This window comes from Notamacropus eugenii, chromosome 2, assembly GCF_028372415.1.
Source record: "Notamacropus eugenii isolate mMacEug1 chromosome 2, mMacEug1.pri_v2, whole genome shotgun sequence".
Taxonomy (NCBI): domain Eukaryota; kingdom Metazoa; phylum Chordata; class Mammalia; order Diprotodontia; family Macropodidae; genus Notamacropus; species Notamacropus eugenii.
Window position 1 is genome coordinate 397,192,896 of NC_092873.1, and position 21,010 is coordinate 397,213,905.

The 21,010-nt window shown below is 34.8% G+C and overlaps 1 protein-coding gene across 11 annotated transcripts in view; it reads left to right on the forward strand.

Moving 5' to 3' along the window:
- Positions 1-21,010, forward strand: part of RYR2 (ryanodine receptor 2) — an 826,096-nt gene that overhangs the window by 348,328 nt on the left and 456,758 nt on the right. For all 11 annotated transcript variants that reach the window (XM_072637850.1, XM_072637853.1, XM_072637851.1 and 8 more), the window contains one exon: positions 15,831-15,995. In XM_072637850.1, the coding sequence (XP_072493951.1) occupies positions 15,831-15,995 (165 nt within the window). The remainder of the gene's footprint in view (positions 1-15,830; positions 15,996-21,010) is intronic.

A 21,010-nucleotide genomic window follows, 5' to 3' on the forward strand; every position in this document is an offset into this window, starting at 1 on the left:
AAAACGAAAAAGGAAAAGGACCTATATGTACAAAAATATTTATAGCTTCTGTTCTGGTGGGAAAGAATTTATAATTGAAGTGGAGGTTCCCAGACCCCCCAACCCACAAACACCAGAGGCAGCTTTAAAGGTCATTGAGAGGGCTTTTTCACCTCCGTGAAAAGGGAGCAGGGTCCTCCCTTACCCCTATCCATGGGTCATGGCAGTGATGGTGGCTAGTGGTGGCAACCAAGGTGGCGGTGGCTGCAGCAGACATTGTTGGAGCCACAGCATAAAGACCCTGGGGAAATTTAGCAGCTGATCTGAACCTCAGCCCTGAGGGGTGGCCCCTGCCCCTGCCTAATGCCTCTGGGGGAAATGAGCAGCAGATCCGAATCTCAGCCATAAGCCAGGCCAGGGAGTAAACTCCTCTTCCTATATTGTCCACCTTGGAACTGAGAACTTACAGGTCCCCAGAGTATACCCTACTCTGACAAAGGACCCACAAGTCAAGTAATGGGTGGGGAAAATGCCCAAAAAAGGGAAAAAAAATAAGACTATAGAAGATTACTTTCTTGGTGAACAGGTATTCTCTCCTATCTTTTTGGATGAAGAAAAACAATGTTTACCACCAGGGAAGACATAAAAGTTAAGGCTTCTGCATCCAAAACCTCCAAAATCAATACGCAGTGGTCCCAGGCCATGGAAGAGCTCAAAAAGGATTTTGAAAAATTCAGTTGAGAGGTGGAGGAAAAATTGGGAAGAGAAATGAGAGCACTACAAGAAAATCACAAAAAGTGAGTCAACAGTTTGCTAAAGGAGACCCAAAAAAATGCTGAAGAAAATAACACCTTTAAAAATAGACTACTGAATTGGCAAAAGAGGTCCAAAAAACCCACAGAAGCTCCTAGGAATATTGTAGCCAAATTCCAGAGTTACCAGGTCAAGAGAAAATATTGCAAGAAACTAGAAAGAAACAATTCGAGTATTGTGGAAATAAAATCAAGATAACACAAGATCTAGCAGCTTCTACATTGAAGTATCAAAGGACTTGGAATATGATACTGAAGAAGTCAAAGGAACTAGGATTAAAACCAAGAATCACCTATCCAGCAAAACTGAGTATAATACTGCAGGGGAAAAAATGGTAATTCAATGAAATAGAGGACTTTCAAGTATTCTTAGTGAAAAGACCAGAGCTGAATAGAAAATTTGACTTTTAAACACAAGAATCAAGAGAAGCATGAAAAGGTAAACAGGAAAGAGAAATCACAAGAGACTTACTAAAGTTGAACTGTTTACATTCCTACATGGAAAGATAGTATTTGTAACTCTTGAAACTTTTCTCAGTATCTGGGTAGTTGGAGGGATTATATACACACATACACACATATGTGTGTAAATATATACATACATATATATATATATGGAGAGAGAGAGAAAGAGAGAGAGAGACAGTGCGAGAGAGAGAGACAGTGCACACGGTGAGTTGAATAGGAAGGGATCATATCTAAAAATATAAAATTAAGGGGTGAGAGAGGAATATATTGGGAAGAGAAAGGGAAAAATGGAATGGGGCAAATTATCTTTCATAGAAGAGGCAAGAAAAAGCTTTTCCAATGGAGTGGAAAATGGGGGAGGAGAGAGGGAAAAAGTAAAGCTCTCATCACATTTGGCTCAAGGAAGGAATAACATGCACACTCAATTTCATATAAAAATCTATCTTACACTACAGGAAAGTAGGGAAGAAAGGGTTAAGCAGGGTGGGGGGGGATGATGGAAGGGAGGGCAAATGGGAGGAGGGAGCAATTACAAGTAAACACTCTTGGGAAGGGACAAGGTCAAAAGAAAGAATAGAAGAAATGGGGGGGCAGGATAGGGTGGAGGGATATTTAGTTAGTCTTATACAAGGTGACTTTTGTGGAAGTCATTTACAAAATTATACATATATAGTCTATATTGAATTGCTTACCTTCTCAGTGGGCATGGGTGGGGAGACAGGTAGGAAGAAAAGTTAGAACTCAAAAGTTTTAGGAATAAATGTTGAGAATTGATTTTGTGTACAACTGGGAAATAAGAAATATAGATAATGGGGTATAGGAATCTATCTTACCCTACAGGACAAGAGAGAATATGGGGATAAAGGAAGGGAGGGCTGTTAGTATGGAGGTCACATTGGTGGAAGAGGCAATTAGAATGCAAGGCGTTTTGTGGAGGGGTGAGGGGAGAGATGGGGAGAAAATTTGGAAGTCACAATTTTGTGGAAATGAATGTTGAAAACTTAAAAAAAGAAAAAAAGAATTTATAATTGAGGGGATGCTCATCAATTGGGGAATGGTTGAATAGATTGTGGTATGTGATTATGATGGAAAACTATTGTGCTATAAGAAATGATAAGCAGGATGCTCTCTGAAAAGGCTGGAAAGTTACATGAGCTGATGCAAAGTGAATTGTTCTGTGTACAAAGTAGTAGCAATGTTATAATATGATCAGCTGTGAATGACTTATCTAGTCTCAGTATTACATTGGTCCAAGACAACTCTGAAGGACTTATGGTGAAAAATGCCATCCATCCCTTGAGAAAGAACTGAAGGTATTTGAATACAGATTGTATCTGAATACAAAAAATACATTTTTACTTTATTTTTCTTGGAATTTTTTTTGTCTGTGTTTTCTTTTACAGCATGACAAATTTGCATGAGTATAACCTATATCTAATTGTTTGCCCTCTCAATGGGGATAGGGTGGGGTGAGGAGGAAGGGAGAGAATTTGTAACTCAAAAGTTTTAAAAATGAATGTTAAAACTTATTTTTACATGTAATTTGGGAAAAATAAAATACTAAACAAAGAATTACTGCCTGAATGAAGCAAAGGAGAAATTAGACACACTGAGCAACTTAAGGACTTTTCAAGGAACCTAACAAAAAATTTTTGCTATTGACTACACGTGTATAACCTGTGTCAAACTACTTTCCTTCTCAGTGGAGGAGGGGGATGAGAAGAAGGAAGAGAATTTGGAACTCAAAATTTGAAGAAAAGAATGTTTAAACTGTTCTAGTATGTAATTGGGAAAAGTAAAAAATTAAAAATGAAAAGAGTAAAAATATTACTACATATTAGAGCATGAAAATATCATTTAAAATTCAGAAAAGCAGAAATATTAAATTATCCTTTGCTGACTACCATATGACAATTATAATGAATGAAAAAATATTCAGATTTAGATGGAGACATATAATCCTAAGAATTGGTGATTGAAAGAATGTATTACAGAAAAAAAAAATAAGGTGACCTAATTGCAGAAAATGCCAAAAATGAGACATGTCAAAACTTTTGGGTTGTACCCAAAGCATTCCTTAGTGGAAAAGGTTTATTTTGAAACAATTTCATCAACAGAAGAACAAAAGAGCATATCAGAGACCAGGTCATGAACCTGAAATACATTAGAAAAACAGTAAATTTCTGAACCCCAACTGCACACAAAGATAATATTTCTGAAAATCAAAAATATTTAAACAAATCTGAAAATAATTATAGAAATAAATTAATAAATAAAACTGGAGGTGGTTTATAGAAAAAAATAGAATAGACAAACTGCTAACTAGTCTTTACAAAAAATGCATACATCTGAAGAGATAGTATTAAAAGATGAAAAAGGAGAATTCGCAATGAATGAAGAGGAAATAAATAATTAAGATGTTTTGCTCAATTTATTCCTGCCAAAATAGTAACTTGACGTGACTAAATATTTACAAAAATATAAAATTATGAGTTTACAGCAGGATAAGAAATAGAAAATTACATAACCCACACTGTTTCTATAGGTTAAACATGATACTTATTTTAAACTAGGAAGAGATGCCATAAAGAAAGAAATCTATAAAGTAAATTATCTTTAATTGTTATCCATATAAAACTATGAAATATAGTATTAATGAATTGACTACAACACCTCATTTAAAATATAGCTTCTGACCAGATTTAATTTATATTTAGAATGCAAGATTGTTTTAATATTAGTAAAATATAAATATGATAAACTATATTTGTCATAAAATAATTTCAATTTATGTTAATAATTTCAGAAAAACTTCTGAAAAATGCAGCTATTGATAATAACATTAAAAATTATAGGAATAAATGAGCTGGTTTTTAATATAGTAAATAATATTGATATAAAACCAAGAAGTAACATTATCCATAATATATAAATGCCTTTCCAATAGCTTGTTTTTTTCCTGCCCTCTAGCTCCTTCTCTATGACCTAAATATGAAAGATTATAACATAAATAAATTAGAACAGAGAAGAATATACCATTCACATCTATGGCTATAGAAAGTGTTCTTTACCTGTCAAGGTATGCAGAGGACCATAGAAGTCAAAAGGGAAAATTTTGGTTACATTAAATTGAAAAGTTTTTATTTAAGATCAGTGTTGTTAGAATTAAAAGATAAACAGTAAACTGAGAATACATCTTTAAAAAAAATTCTTTGATATCCACACTACATAAGGAACTGATAGAATTTTGTAAGAACAAGTACCATTTCCCATTAGATAAATACCTAATGTAGATGACCTGCAATTCCCAAAAGAAAGAAAAACTATTAACAACTACATGAAAAACTACTCCAGACTGTGTATAAAAGAATTGCAAAATTAAACAACTTTGAGTTTGCACTTCACACCCATCAGATTGACAAAAATTAAGCAAAAATGACAGTAATTTGAAGGGCTATGGAAAGACAGTCATGGTAAATTGGACCAATGAAGTAATCTCACTGTTCCATAAAACAGTTTAGAACTGTATCCAAAAACTCATTAACTCGTACATGCCATTTAACTGAGTTATAACATTACTTGACTCATATCCTAAAGAACTCAAAGGAAAAGAGAAAGAATATATGTGAAAAAATATTGTTACAAAGAACTTAAAAACAAAATGGGTGCCTACCATTGGAATAATGACTGAACACATTATGGTATATGAATTAATATTATATTATTGAAGCATATGAAAAGACAGATTCAGAGAAACCTGAAAAGATGTATGAAGTGATATAACCTGAAAAGAATAGAATAAGAAAAGCATTTTATGTACAATTTTCTACACATTTTATATACTATAACACTTTAAAGGAAAACCACTGTAAAAGACCTAGAAATTATGGTTAACACAATGATCAGTCATGACTGACACGAGAAGATGGATGATGAATCATGCTTCATTTAGCAGACGGATCATCGACAAAAAGGGGCAGAATAAGATATACATTTTTAGACATGTACAATGTATGTATTTGTTTTGTTTGCTTTTAATTATTTGTTATAAGAGATAGCTTTTATTTTGATGAAGAGGATGTTGGGAAGTAGAGGAGTAGTGAGTGTCATGCTTAAAAAGAAGACAGTAAAGTAGAGAGTGTCAGTGAATCAGTAAAAAATAAATAGAAAAGTTTAGGAGGGGATATAGATCAATAGGGTAGAATTTGAATTACAATGTAAAATTCAAAATACGACTTAAGGAAACAAGTTCATAATGGATATTTATGATTTCATATGCAGTCCTCTATTTAAAAATAAACTTTTCATTGTATATATAGGGATTTAGTCTTAATACTGATCTTAGTGGGGAACCTCAGTTTTTTTCTTTACCCAGTGTTCTCAATCTATTTTCTTTTGAGAATATATGATTCAGAATCTTAGTTCATGTATAAGTTCTCTTGTCACAACATTTTTTTTTCACTTAGGAACTCCAGTCAACTGTTCCTAAAAGTAAATAACATAAAAAACATTAAAATTTATTCCTAGTTGATAGACTTATTGGTGGAAATCAGCCATGGAAATCATAGTTGTACATTTTTCCCCTTGGCTTGATAAAGACTGTCACAAAGTCTCATCATCCTAACCTCAACATGCATGCACATGTATACACACACACACACACACACAAAGAAACATATACACATACCACTCTAGCAAAGTCATTAAGATAATAAGTTCAAAAATCTGTGAAAATTACCTAAGGGATTCATTTTATATATTATTTTTACGAGGAACTCAGTTCTTGAAAAGACAAGCAAAAAAGAAACTAGAATACCATAAAGATCTCAAGTGATATATTCTGAGCTTGGCTGGCAAGAAGAATGATAAGTCTGAATGTGGGATGTTGTTGTCCAAAGAGTAGGACCTGCAAGGAAAATTATGCAATTATCATACTCTACTGATGACTGAACAAGTTAAAAAAAACATCAATAAAGTAAATCTCTTATAGTCCCTCTATCATATTGTAACAGAAAACACCCCGACATACACAGAGGGACCTGCTATCACAGGTTCTTTGAGCTGCTTTTCAAAGAAAAGGTAATTTTTGAGGGGTTAGTGACCTACTTTAATTAAGCATGTATATCATTCATCAAGAGAGAAAAATACGAGAAATAAAGACCAAAAGATAGACTTCCAGTTGTCTGACCATTACATACATACATAGTTACCAGAGAGGGAAGCACCAATATGTGGGTTTTCAAAGCCAGGGGGGTGCATAGCGGCTTCCCACAGTCTCATCTAGCACAAAAACCTTCTTTCAGAAACTAAGCCCCAAACTAAAACCTCATCTCAGAGTCTTTATACTTTTTAGTGCCAGAGGGCATCACAACCCAGTGCCTCAGTAGAACCAATGCCACACTAGAAAATTAACAAAAGGTGTGGGCCTTCCTACAAATCTTCCCAGGCACATTAATGGATGGGGAAAATCTTCCCTAATCACATCATTCAATCAGAGATACTTTATACTAAAACAAAAACAGCAAAAGGTCATACTTTGCTTGTCTTTAAACATATTTAACACTAGTAATCCCTTTTGCTAGAAGCCCTTAATTCCTTCTACTCTATCATAAGTTGTTAGTTATTCAAATTTAATATTGTCCTCAAAAAAAAAAAAAAAGATCTTGTAAGCTGCCTTTTGTGTGACTTTTCACTTTATAGGAGAGGAAACTCATGCTCGTAGAAAGAAAATGACTTACTAATAAAGAATGGTGTTGCCTTTGACAGAAATAAGTTGGAAGAGAAGATTTGGAGGGGAAAGGGAGATAATGATGCTTTGATTTTGAGGTGTGTATGGGGTATCAAAATTGAAGTATCTAGTAGGTAATTAGTGATGTGGAACTGAAGTTCAAGGGAGAGGCAGCAGATATATAGATCCTGTGAAGGAGTTATTAGTAAATAGAAGAGAATGCTTAGAACAGAGAATTGGATAGCATCTTTTTTAAACATATTTTTATCTAGCTGGGTATTTCTCAATTATATGTAAATATATTTTTAACAATCATTTTTTTATAATTTTGATTCCCAATTTCCCTCTTTCCCCACTCCCCATCCTTGAGAAGAAAAGCAATTTAATATCACTTATACATATAAAGTCGTTCAAAACATATTTCCACATTAGCCATGTTACAATGAAAGTGTGGAACAAAAAAATGGGAAAAATAACAAGTTTTTAAAAATGTGTGCTTAAAATTCATTCAGAGTATGGCAATTCTTTCTCTGGATGTGGATGGCTTTTTTCATCCTAGGTTCTTTGGAATTGTCTTAGATGTCTCATATGTCTTGATTAGAGTAGTTGAGTCTTTCAGAGTTGATCATCTTTATGATATTGCTGTTAACTGTGTACAATGTTCTCTTGGTTCTGTGGTATCTCAAAGTTGTTTCATTTGCAATTCTCTAATCAATACTGATTTAAAACATTTATTTTCATGTGACAATTGATAGCTATGGTTCTTTAGGAAACATCCTGTTGATATCCTTTTGCCATTTATCACTTGGGGAATTTCTCATATTTTTATAGATTTAACTCAGTTCCCTATATTTTTGGGAATTGAGGCCTTTATCAGAGAAATTGCTTTAATATTTTTCTCTGAGTTTGCTACTTTTCTTCTGATTTTGGTTGCGTTAGTTTACTTCGTACAAAAGCTTTTTAATTTCATGTGCTCAAAATTATCCATTTTATTTCCTATGATCCTCCTTATCTTGTTTGATTATGAACTCTTTCCTTATCCATAGACAGCTGTCCATAAGTACATTTCCCTAGGGTAATGATATTACCCTTTATGTCTAATATCCATTTTGACATTATCTTGGTATACAATGTGAGATTTTAGTTTATGCTTGAGTTCTGTCAAACCACTTGCCAATTTTCCCAACAATTCTTTTTCATATGGTAAGTTTTTAATGTAAAATTTCAGCTCTTTGGCCTTACCTAGCACTAGATTATTATGGGCATTTTCTCCTGTACATTGTGTTTCTAATCTACTTCACTGATCTACTACTCTATTTCTTAGCCATTACCTGATTGTTTTGATGATTACCATTTTGTAATATAGCTTTTTTATTCATTGCTTTGATATTTTTGACCTTTTGTTTTTCCATATGAATTTTTAGCTGTATAAAATAATTCTTTGGTATATCACTGAATAAATAATGTTGAATTTTAATTTTTATGATATTGATTCTGCCTACTCACAAACAATGAATAATCAGTCCTTTATATCTGTCTTTATATCATAAGAGTTTTATAATTGTGTTCTTTTAATCTCTACATTTATTTAGGCATGTAGACTCTGAAATATTTTATATTGTCTACAGCTATTTCAAATGGAATTTCTCTCTCACTGAGTTTGTAGCATATAGAAATACTGTTGATTTATGTTGTTACTTCTATATCCTTCCACTCTGCTAAAGTTGTTAACTGTTTCAAATAGTTTTTTAGTTGATTCACTAGGGTTCTCAAAGTATACCATTATATTATCTACAAAGAATGATAGTTTTATTGCCTTATTGTCTGTTTTTATTCCTTCAGTTTCTTTTTCTCGTCTTACTGCTATACCTAGCATTTCTAGTACAATATTGAGTAATATTGGTGTTAATGGACATCCTTACTTCACTCCTAATTTTACTGGGAAGGCTTCTAGTTAATCTCTATTTCAGATAATCCTTGCTTATGGTTTTAGATGGACACTGCTTATTATTTTGAGAAAAGGTACACTTTGGGAGCAGAGCCAAGATGACTGAGGAAAAAGCAGGAACTTGCTTGAGCTCTCCCCCCAAACCCCTCCAAAGACCTGTAATAATGACTCTAAACAAATTCTAGAGCTGTAGAATCCACAAAATGGTGGAATGAAACAAACCTCTAGCCCAAGAAAGCCTGGAAGATCAACAGGAAGCATCTATAATACTGGAGTGGGAATACTGTGGAGCAGAGTGGAGTCTAACATAGGCTGGTCAGAGCAAGCCTCATGGGACTGGACCACTGGCAGCTGTGGCAGTTTCCAGACTTCTCAACCCACAAATGCCAAAGACAGCATAGAAGGTCAGTGGGATCTGATCTGGCTGGGGTCCAGCCCTTACTTCAGGGTAGAGGAAGAGGTGGTGCCAGCAGGGGTGCCAGCAGCAGCAGTGGAGGTGGCAGCTGCTTCTGGGGCTCTGGGCCCATAGATGGTGGGGGATCAAGTGACTGATACAAAACTCCTGAAGCCTCAGACAATAGGCCCACCTCCACCCCTGTCTCCACTGGAAACAGAGTCCTACCTTGACAAAAGACTTAGAAAGTCAAGTATTTGGCTGGGAACATGAGCAAACAATATATTAAAAAAAAACTCAGATTATAGGATCTTACTTTGATGACAAAGAAGATCAAAACATACAACCAGAAGAAGATAACAAAGTCAAATCTCCTACATCAAAAGCCTCCAAGAAAAATATGAATTGGTCTTAGGCCATGGAAAAGCTCAAAAAGGATTTTGAAAATCAAGTAAGAGAAGTAGAGGAAAAATTGGGAAGAAAAATGGGAGTGATGCAAGAAGATCATGAAAATTTAGTCAAACAGCTTGCTCAAGGAGACCCACTCAAAATACTGAAGAAATCAACACCTTAAAAATAGACTAACCCAAAGGGCAAAAGAGGTTAAAAAAGCTAATGAAAAGAAGAATGCCTTAAAAAACAGAATTAGCTAAATTGTAAAGGAGTTCCAAAAATTCACTGAAGAAAGTAATTCTTTAAAAACTAGAATGGAGCAAATGGAAGATAATGACTTTATGAGAAATCAAGAAATTATAAAACAGAACCAAAAGTATTAAAAAATAGAAGACAATGTGAAATATCTCATTGAAAAAATAACTGACCTGGAAGATGGATCCAGGAAAGACAATTTAAAAATTATGGGACTGCCTGAAGACATCATTTTTCAAGAAATTTTCAAGAAAAACTGCCCTGATATTCTAGAACCAGAGTGTAAAATAGAAATCGAAGGAATCAACTGATTGCCTCTTGAAAGAAATCCCTAAAGGAAAACTTCTAACAATAGTGTAACCAAATTCCAGAGTTCCCAGGTCAAGAAGGAAATATTGCAAGTGGCCAGAAAGAAACAATTTGAGTATTATGGAAATACAGTCAGGATAACACAAGATCTAACAGCTGCTACATTAAGGGATCAAAGGGCTTGGAATATGATATTCCAGAGGTGAGAGGAGCTAGGATTAAAACTGAGAATCACTTACCCAGGAAAACCGAGCAAAATACTTCAGGGAAAAAAATGGAAATTCAATAAAATAGAAGATTTTCAAGCATTCTTACTGAAAAGACCAGAGCTGAATAGAAAATCTGACTTTCAGATACAAAAATCAAGAGAATCATGAAGAGGTAAACAGGAAAGAGAAATCATAAGTTGAACTGTTTACATTCCAACATGAAAAGATGGTATTTGTAACTTATGAGACCTTGCTTAGTATTAGAATAGCTGGAGGAAACTATATGTGTGTATGTGTGTGTGTGTGTGTGTGTGTGTGTGTGTGTGTATTTATGTATGTGGAGAGAGAGAGCACACAGGATGAACTGAGTATGAAGGAATGGTAACTGGACAATAAAATTAAGGCGTGAGAAAGGAATAAATATATTGGGAGGAGTGGTATAATCGATTAAATTATCTCACATAAAAGAGACAGAAAAAGGTTTCACAATGGAGGGGAAAAGGGGGGAGGTGAGAGGGAATGGGTGAACCTTACTCTCATGAGATTTGACTTAAGGAGGGAATAGCATGCATACTCAAGTGGGGATCTTACCCTACAAGAAAGTAAAGGGGAAACAAATAAGTAGGGGAGAGATAACAGAAGAGTGGGCAGATTGCAGAAGGGGGTAGTCAGAAGCAAACACTTTTGAAAAGGCACAGGGTCAAAGTTGAAAGTAGAATAAGTAGAAGAGTTGGATAGGATGGAGGGAAATATAGTTAGTCTTTCACAACATGATTATTATGAAAGTGTTTTGCATAACTACACATGTATAACCTACCTTGAATTGCTTGCCTTCTCAATGAGGGTGAGTGGGGAGGGAAGAAGGAAGAGAAGTATACCACACTGTATAAATAAGCACCCCAACATACACATGGGGGCCTGCTATCATAGGTTCTTAGATCTGCATTTATAAAAAGAAAGGCAACTTTTGACGGGTTAACAATCATTTTAATCAAACATATGTATCATTCAGTAGTTCAGAGGAAAATGTCAGCACCCTGAACTTCAGAGAAAACACCAAGAAATCAAAAGTCAACACACAGAGCTTCCAAAACTGTCTGACCATTACCTTCATACGCAGTTACCAGAGAGGGAAGTATCAACTTCTGGGTTTTAGCTGGGGGGCTCCTTAGCAACTTCCCATAGTCTCTCTGGAGAAAGAAACACTTTCAGTCAGTAAGTCCCAAAGTAAAACCTCACCCTCAGAGTATTTATACACTTTTCAGAGCCAGAGGGCATAACCCTTTGACCCAGTGCCTCTGTAGCAAAAACAAAAGGTACTTGGGACCCTCTTACAAAACAGCTCCCGTAATCAAGCTTCCCTCAATGGGCAGGCCCATCAGTGGATGGAGAAGATCTTTTTTAATCACATTATTCAGTCAGAGGCACTTTAGTAAAACAAAAAAAGCAAAAGATCCTAATTTTATTTCCATTACAAACATACAGAAAGAAATTAACATAGTCTTAAATAAACCTATACACTTTATCTGCTGGAGTAAGAATTCATTATTTGACGGAAACTGAAGAGAAAACTAGAAAATAGTCTGTCAGAAATTAAGCCAAGAGCAACAACTCCAATTATTTACCAAGGTAAAATTTAAATAGATGAGTAAGATATAAATGGTCATATTTTAAACAAATTAAAGGAATAAAAAAAACATTGTCTTTTGAATCCATGGATAGGGGAAAAATTCATGACCAGATAAGGAATAAAGAAGATCACAGGAGATAAAATGGACAATTTGGATAACATAAAACTGATCAGTTTTTGCATAAACAAAACTAGTGTAGTTAAAATTGGAAGAGAAGCAGTTAACTGGGAACAGTATCAGGTGATCCGTTAATACAATAGTGAATATACTGTAAAAAGAAAAACAACAAAACTTTGACAGACTTAAGAATTATGATCAGCATAATGACCAGCCATGATTCCAAAGGACTGATGATGAACCGTGTTTGATGATAGATTCACAGTAAGACATTGTTGACCTGAAAACTTGGTTAAGAAAGGCAACAGGCTAAATGCATACATTTTATGATTTAGTTAATTAATTGATCAATTCCCTATTAAAGACAACGGTAACATAATGCATTATGGAGCCAGAAATGTTCTGGCTACCCAGTGCAGAAATCTTCTGACTTATATACATTTTGCCGTGAGAAAGGAACTCTCCTAGTTGAACAAATCATAAATTTAGAAAGGCAAGACAATTAACAAAGTAATGTTGGTCAGGCCTTGGGATTCCAGCTGGGTAAACACATGTCTCGGTGATAAAGAAGGAAATCCCACCACTAGTAAGTGGCAGGCTTCCTGCCCTAAACAGATAACTGACATAGGAAAGGGTAAACAGAGTTCAATAGAAATTACGACCTAAGATGTCTGTGTTTTCTTTACCATTAACATGCCATAACATAGTATATGTCTACAAATATTAAGATATGGAAAATGTCCCATTATTCAAGATAGTGTCTTAGGTTAAAGGTCTCTTAAGGAATGTAGAGTCAGCCTTGGCTGGCTTTGTTGACATAGGAGAGGCATTCTCTGAGTTTGCTTCAGAGAGAACAAAGAGATTATTCCAAAATTTTATATTAAACGTTATCAACATACAGTTTTGGACATGGCCAGTATGAGAATTTATTTTGCTTTACTTTGCACATTTATTACAAAGATTTTCTTTTTCTTCCTTTTCAGTTTGTTATGCTTTGGAGAATTAGAGATAATTACTACAAAAAAGGAAGGGAAAAAGTAAAGATAGTTTTTGAAAGATTTTTTTGATGCATAAAAGAGAATCAGGAATCAAGGTCAGAAATAATCATATGCAAGCAAAGCAGTTTTGAAAGTTATATGTTGAATTTGTTATGTTTAAAAAGAAAAGCAATCTATGCACTATAGAGACAGTTTCAGTCTTTTTTTTTCCCTATATATATGTGGAAATTCTCATTTATTTTTATTAGGTTCATAATAAAAATAATTTCACCTTTAGAAAAGAAAACTGAGAAGTTATGAGGTTTTAGAATTTTATAGAGTATTATTATGAATGTTGGATGACTTCTAACAAGGGTAGGAGTTGGAGAAGAAGTTGCCGAGCCAGGTTTTGAAATCCTTGAGAAAGGAAGAAGAATGACCCAGTATAATAGCTATTGATAATGTTTAATATAAAATTTTGGAATAATCTCTTTGTTCTCTCTGAAGTAAACTCAGAGAATGCCTTTCCTATGTCAGCAAAAGCCAGCCAAGGCCGACTCTACACTCCTTAAGGAGACCTTTAACCTAAGACACTATATCTTGAATAATGAGACTTTCCTTTGAATCTTATTATCTGTAGACACATACTATGTTATGGCATATTAATGGTAAAGAAAATAGAGACGTCTTAGGTCGTAATTTCTATTGAACATTGTTCACCCTTTTCTATGTCAATTATCTGTTTAGGGGAGGAAGCCTGCCACTTACTAGTGGTGGGGTTTCTTTCCTTATCACCGAGACATATGCTTACCCAGCCTGAAATCCCAAGGCCTGACCAACATTGCTTTGTTAATTGTCCAGTCTTACTGAATTTATGGTTTGCTTAATTAGGACAGTTTCTTTCTCACGGCAAAATGTATATAAGCCAGAAGATTTCTGCACTGGGTAGCCAGAACATTTCTGGCTCCATAATGCATTATGTTACCGTTGTCTTTAATAGGGAATTGATCGATTAATTAATTAAATCATAAAATGTATGCATTTAGCCTGTTGTCTTTTATTTAACCAAGTTTTCAGGTCAACACTATCATACTGTGAATTGGGTGGACAATTATGATTGAGTAAACTTCAGAGTAGGAGAAATTGCTAAGTGCTGGTAGTAAATAAGAGTTTGGAAGTGTTTGGTAGGGAGTAGGGGCATTCCCTCTAGGACTAGTGTGTTGGGGTATCTATAAGAAGGCACAGTCAATGATGGAACTGGATGCCCAAGGGTATGGTGTTATTAAAGGGAATCCAGCACTCCATAAGAGTAGAGAGTATGAGAGAAAGAGGTCCACAATGTAGTGAACCTACCCACTTTGAAACAGAAATTTTGGAGAGCCCATGGAAGGGGTAGGTGGCCTTGATATAGGTGTTCTAGGGTTAAGGAGTGTAGGGACAAAAGAGTGGAGGTGGAAGTAGGGTATGATTTTCTCATATGTGGCCAGTGATGGATGGCAGATGAATTGTAAAATTCATGATCTTTATGAGGTGTTTGAGGTATTATAGAGAGCACTGGACCAGGGCTGAATAGTTCACCTCCAATCTGCCCCTAAGTTGTTTCTCTTCCTGCAGGGTGATTAGGCTGAGGGTAGACTAGAGGAGGTGGTGGACTTCTTTACTGGTAGAGAGTACAACTTTCCATTTCTCATTCTTTCAGTTCTAATTCACAAACATTTATCAAACACCTATTCTGTGTGAAGTGTATGACTAATTTCTGGGAATATTCAGATGAAAAATGATAATTTGCTAAGATGCTTACAATCTAATTGAAAGAATTAAACATATATACAATAAATGTAATACTAGGGAATATGAAGAAGTCCACAGAAAGAATAATTTTGGTTTTTTGGTAAATTCTTTGTTCTCATTTCTAAATACTGTGATATGTATGATTATTTTAGTCTCTGTCGTAGGATCAGTATTGTGATATGGTAAGAGTCTGAATAAGAATAGTTTCAATCCTAATAGAGAATTGCAGTAGTGGGGACAGAAGAAGTATGGGTTACAGATCAGAATGTTGATTGGGTCTGAGAAGAAAAGATTCTGACATTGCTGTTCTTAGTTCTTTCTTGAAGAGGACCATGACATCAGGAAAATGATGCCATGATTTGAAAGTGAATTGGATTTAAGAGAGGGAGGTTGTGCAGAGTCACCAGCTTCCCTCTCTCCTCCAGAGCCATATGGGTCTAGTGGCAAGATATAGATCAGGAGAACTGGAGATGGCACCTCTTACATTGATAGGAAAGTTACAGAAGAATAGAATCAGATATTGGGGGTAATAAAAGGACAGTCAGATAAAATTTCATGAAAATTTATATAATCACATTCATTTTTACTTCATTTTGGGAATTTCTTTATATATTTCAATACTTGTACTTGTCACTGGAAGTTAAAATGCTTAAGATGTTGCTTCTCAAGATTTCTGATTTGCACGCTAAAGCTTAATGAGTGGAATGGGACTTAGAGAAAAGAATCTCTTGCCTTTATTTTGATAACTATTCTTTGCCTTTCTAATTAATGCTGTTATAGAATAGTTGTTAACATATAACATTTCTTTCTTCCATCTAGGAAAAGCTAGACATAGGAATGAGAAAAGAAATAGATGGTATGGGAACATCAGAAATAAAGTATGGTGATTCAGTGTGTTACATTCAACATGTAGATACAGGACTCTGGCTTACTTACCAGTCTGTGGATGTGAAATCTGTAAGAATGGGATCAATACAGCGTAAGGTAAGATTATATAAAAATTCGTCTTATGTTGTTTTGCATGACAAATTACACAGTAGACTATATCAGTCATAATTCCGGTATCCTGTTTGTCAGCATTTATTGTGTCACCTATTGACAGGACAAATACCACTATCATGAATTCTTTAGCACAATCTGATTTTTATAGTGGAATTTTGTTAACAATTATTAAATTACTAGATTTTCACGTCCTCAGGTTTCTTTTGAGCTAGAGTCAAACATAGCCTCTCTTTAGTTAGTTTAAAATGAAGAGAAGTGCTCTGAAAATACTGGGGGAAATTGTGTTAACACAATGTAATTATTATCAATTGAGAAAATATCTGTAGCTTTGCTTTCAGCAAAAAAGATATGCTGCCAGTATGTGAGTAGATAAAATTTCCATCACTACTGTACATTCTTCCTTATCAGATTTTTGACCCACTTCCAGAATTGATATCTACATTTCTGGTAGCTGGATGGGCCATTGTTTTCTCCTATCACAGTATCATTTCTTTTTTGTCCTCTATTGATCTTCATCCAACTGTTCTCTGTTACATTTCCAACTGTAGTTTGTAGATTTCCTATATAACTGCATAGTCTTGCTCTAGAATGGTACTCTGCTCTTAGCTAATTTGATCTTTTGACTGAGCTATACCTTTCCATTGCCACATTTCAAGTTTGAACTTTATCCCACCAATTCTTACTGAAGCCTATAAAGTTAAATTTAGTCCCTTGCATTAAGATGTCTAGTTCAGTGTGATTTTCCCATTTTCTTAGGTGTGTTATTATATCTGAATTCATTAATATTATTACTAGTCATTTTCTTTCATATTGTCTCTTGTGAATTACTAGTCCTCTTTATTGATAGTTTTCCCAGTTCAGATTTTTTACTCTGTGTGGTATCTGGCCAAGTGGAAACATGTAGATTGTTTTCTCACTTCCCTCTACTTTTAAGTTTAAGTCTTGGTTGATCAGATATGCAAATCTTTAAGCAGATATCCTGGACCTTTTTAGACTCCATTCTTTGCCAAAAGTCTGCATATTAAGCTCTGTAACAGATATCTGAATTCTAATAATTCGAACTAAATCTTCTTACTAATTAGCTCATTTCCCAACACTGCCTTTCTCTTCTAAAACACTTTCAGTCAGTAGCTGTGACAAAAGTACTGCTTGTGCTGCCAAAGTCTTTAGTTTCTTTCCTTGAACATCTTAAATTTCTAGTGACACTTATTTAGTTTCCTTCTGTTAATATCATTTATGCCCATATGAATACCCTATTGTGGGTCTTAGAAGTTTGGGGAGTCATATTGTGGAAACATTCCCTGGAAAGACAGCATGATTTACAGTTTTTCATGTCAGGTTGACATATGACTGTCTCAATTATTCCTAGCAAGAAGTTACTACCCAATTTTTTTTTCTTCTTCCTGTGACCAGTATTGAACGTCCTCTTTTTATTTTTAAATGCTTGTTGACTAATGGACCCACTAGTGGTGTCTTTGGATCCTTCTCATGTTAACCATTAAGTAGTTAACTACTTGTTGGAAAGTCACATGGGCAATTTGTTTATGCTCCACTGGAATAGAAGTGATAGGTAATATGTCCAGTTCTTTATAGTTATCACAGTCAGAGTTCTTCAGTTCCTTAGGTCTCCTTTCCCTAGAGGGCAATGCCACTTGTCATCTTAGGGTGTGTGGAATTGTGGATCTAATAATTTTTCCCTGAGCTTTCATTCATTGTTTTATACCTTCCTCTTTTTGAACATACTGTATTGAATGAATCCTAGGCTTTTAACCTTGAAATAATTGAATTGGTTACCCATGGATGGAGACAAGTGCTAGAATGCTGTATATGTAGTGTTTTTAATCTTAGCATAGAACCACTAAGTAAATAAACATTGTTTAATAATGGAGACATCAGATAATAAACATTAAACATATACTGATTATCTTTAAGTCCACTGCTGTCCTGACTCCAAAAAAGTCACCCAAATATAGAATGTATCTGAACCTAGTAGTTCTATGACATAAACAGTTTGAGTCATCTCTTAGGCAGGCAAAGGATTATAACATCACAATTCCTTCAGAAGGTCCAACTTATGCTTCCCGTAGGACCAGTCATTAGGTAAAGAACATAGAAACTGGAGTCAGTCTTGGCTCATTTGTGAGATGGTCTCTATATATGGGCTCTGTTATGAAATGGGACTGAGAAGAATTGGTACTTCCCATTTTTTGGATATATTGGTGGGTATCTCTGAACTCATTCTTCCCCACCTAATATATTATAGAATGATAACCGCCCCCATTAGGGAGTCACATCATATATTCTTATGTTCCCTTTTCTTTGCCTTTGGCTACCACTCTCTGCAATGCTAGTGTGCCATGTACCTTCCTGTCTCATTCTTCAAGCCCAAATTTCCCTCCTTCAGAGCAAAGAGGGACAGTGTATAGTTATAGAGATGAATGTCATATCATTGTTCTGTGAAGCACAAAAGACCCATTTCCTTCTCCAGCTCAATTTTGGGGAAAAATCTCAAATTGGTTAGATATTCCTATACAGTGTTCTTCATGTCAAATTCTTCCATGGTCCTGTGTCTTTCTTGATACATACTATAGACTTCTCTCTTCTTTTGATTCTATTTCCTCTTTGTTTTCCCAGTGACACACTTCTTTTATTATTTCAATATTTAATTCTCTATGGCAATCCATAGGTTAAAATAAGCAAACATTTCTTGATTTCATCCACCTCCTATAGGAGAGAGACTAACTTGTATTTTGTATACATCTCTAAAGCAGCTATTTAGACCTGGCAGAAACTTAAAAGTAGGACAGTTAATGGAGTATTAGTTTTGCCTTCCATACTACCTACAGCTGAAATACTCAATTATACATAACTCTTGCTGTTTACTCAAATGAAAACATCATAACAAACTTTCTGGTTACTCAGCTCATTCATTGCATTGAGAATTCTGTTACTGGAGGCTCCTTGAAGCAAACTTTGCAAATCTTTTTCCTAGGAGTTTTCACCAGTATGATGTCTTCTCTATTTGCTCAGCTGTCTTTCATCTATGAATAACAAACTCTTGTTTACACTACTATGTATGCTGCAACTACCTTTGAGAAGGTTTTTTGTACAAGTGTAAACTCTAGCCACTTTTGCCTGTTCTTTTTTTAGTTATTCTCACCACACACTCATAGACACTTAAATAGTTTACTTGCAATTTGCCTCTTTAGTGTTCTAGCATCTTCAACTTTGTTCATTAAAGCTACTTGCAATTTTAGATCCCATGTACAACTCTGTATACCAGGTAACATGGTAGTTGTGTCAAGTGGCCTAATTAAAAAGGTTTAAGCTGATCACAGATAGAAACCCTATCAGTAGGTAGTATGAACAAGAACCTCTGTTTTTTTTGAAGATTCTGACTTTACCTTTCAAGTTTCTTTCCACAGGCTCTAATGAAGAGTCAGACTTTAATGAAACAAATGGGAACTGATCATATTTCTATGAGGAATTGATTTGTCAAATTCAGCAGCTGAGATTGAAATAGAAATTTTTTTTTGCTGCAGTTTTTGTGGAGTCAAGAAAGAGTTGCCATTCCATTTGAAGGGGAAGAATTATATCAGTTGGTAACTGAATGGCCACAAATGAGAGTTAACAGGGTCTTATTAGTATGTAAATATTCCTGTGCTTCTTTTAATGAGATATTAGCTGATCCTTTAATGAACTGATAAAAATATTTATGGTTGAAATAAGTTCCTTTTTATTTTGCTTGCTAACTATTGTACAGATAGATCAGTTATTCACTTTGTGATACAACAAGCTCAGGAACTTCCAACATTAAAATGTTTAGGGGTCATTTCTATGAAGATCTTAACCTTTATAGCACTGTTTCTTAACTTTTTTGTGTTCTGGACCTCTGAAAGTCTGGTAAATTCTTTCTCAAAATGAAGCTTTTAAAATATATAAAATAAAATGTTATATTACGAAAGAAACAATTGATATGTAGATACAGTAATCATTTTTAAACAAATTTAACCAAACAAATTTTGGTTAAGAGCGCCACGTCTGTAATGTCTGCATAGGATTACATTAGCATAACAGTGGCCATTATTGATGCTAGAGACTCACTTGACACACAAAAAGGTATCAAGGAAAATTTATTAGAATGGAGTTCAGAGGAGGGAAGACCTTCTATGTTCATTCCCTTGAATGAATGTGTTGTTGTTTCTAGTAAGGCCACTGGAAGACTACTACACTTTCAGAATAATGGAAGATTCTTATAGTGTTTTGAATTTTGGATTTCCTGGGCCACCATCCCCTGACCATGTGACTTTATGTTCTCCTCTCTGATAGACTGTCCCTCAAACAGCTCATCAGGCCTGCGCAAAAGTTTCTGACCTTTACCTGATAATGCTAGGTATTAAATCTGTGGAAACAGAACTTCCTAGTTTCCCACAAACCTCCCTCCTTTTTCTCTTTATTAAAATTTCTGTTTCCACACCTAAATCCAATCAGTACTTCCTCACTTTCTTTCCCCTATGAATTCTTCCCTTCATCTTTCTCTCCTTTATAAGAATATGGCAAGGGAGCAAAGTTGACTAATGCGTTGACAAATTACAAGGGGGCAGTCCCCTTTCATAAGTACAGATACAGAGACTCAGAAGAAAAAGGCAAATCAACTAATTGTCCTTTTAGAAGTTCCATCTCATACAACAATCTGGGGAGGAACATCAATCTAATGCAGTTTTCTGGTCTGGATACTCGTTCAAGCTGTCTTTAGCACAGCATCTCAGCATCTTCTTCCATTTATCTTCTTATAGAACTACAGATGTCCACGCGCCTACAAAACTGACCTTAATACAATTTTATATTATCATACTTAAGCTTTATACTCTTATCACTCTTACAAAATCAAAATTGGAATTTTGGCCAATTGTCATGTTTAATAAATTCACATTAGAACACAGTTTTTACATTTTATATTAATTCACTATTCATTTGCCCCATCAGGAGGAAGAGAT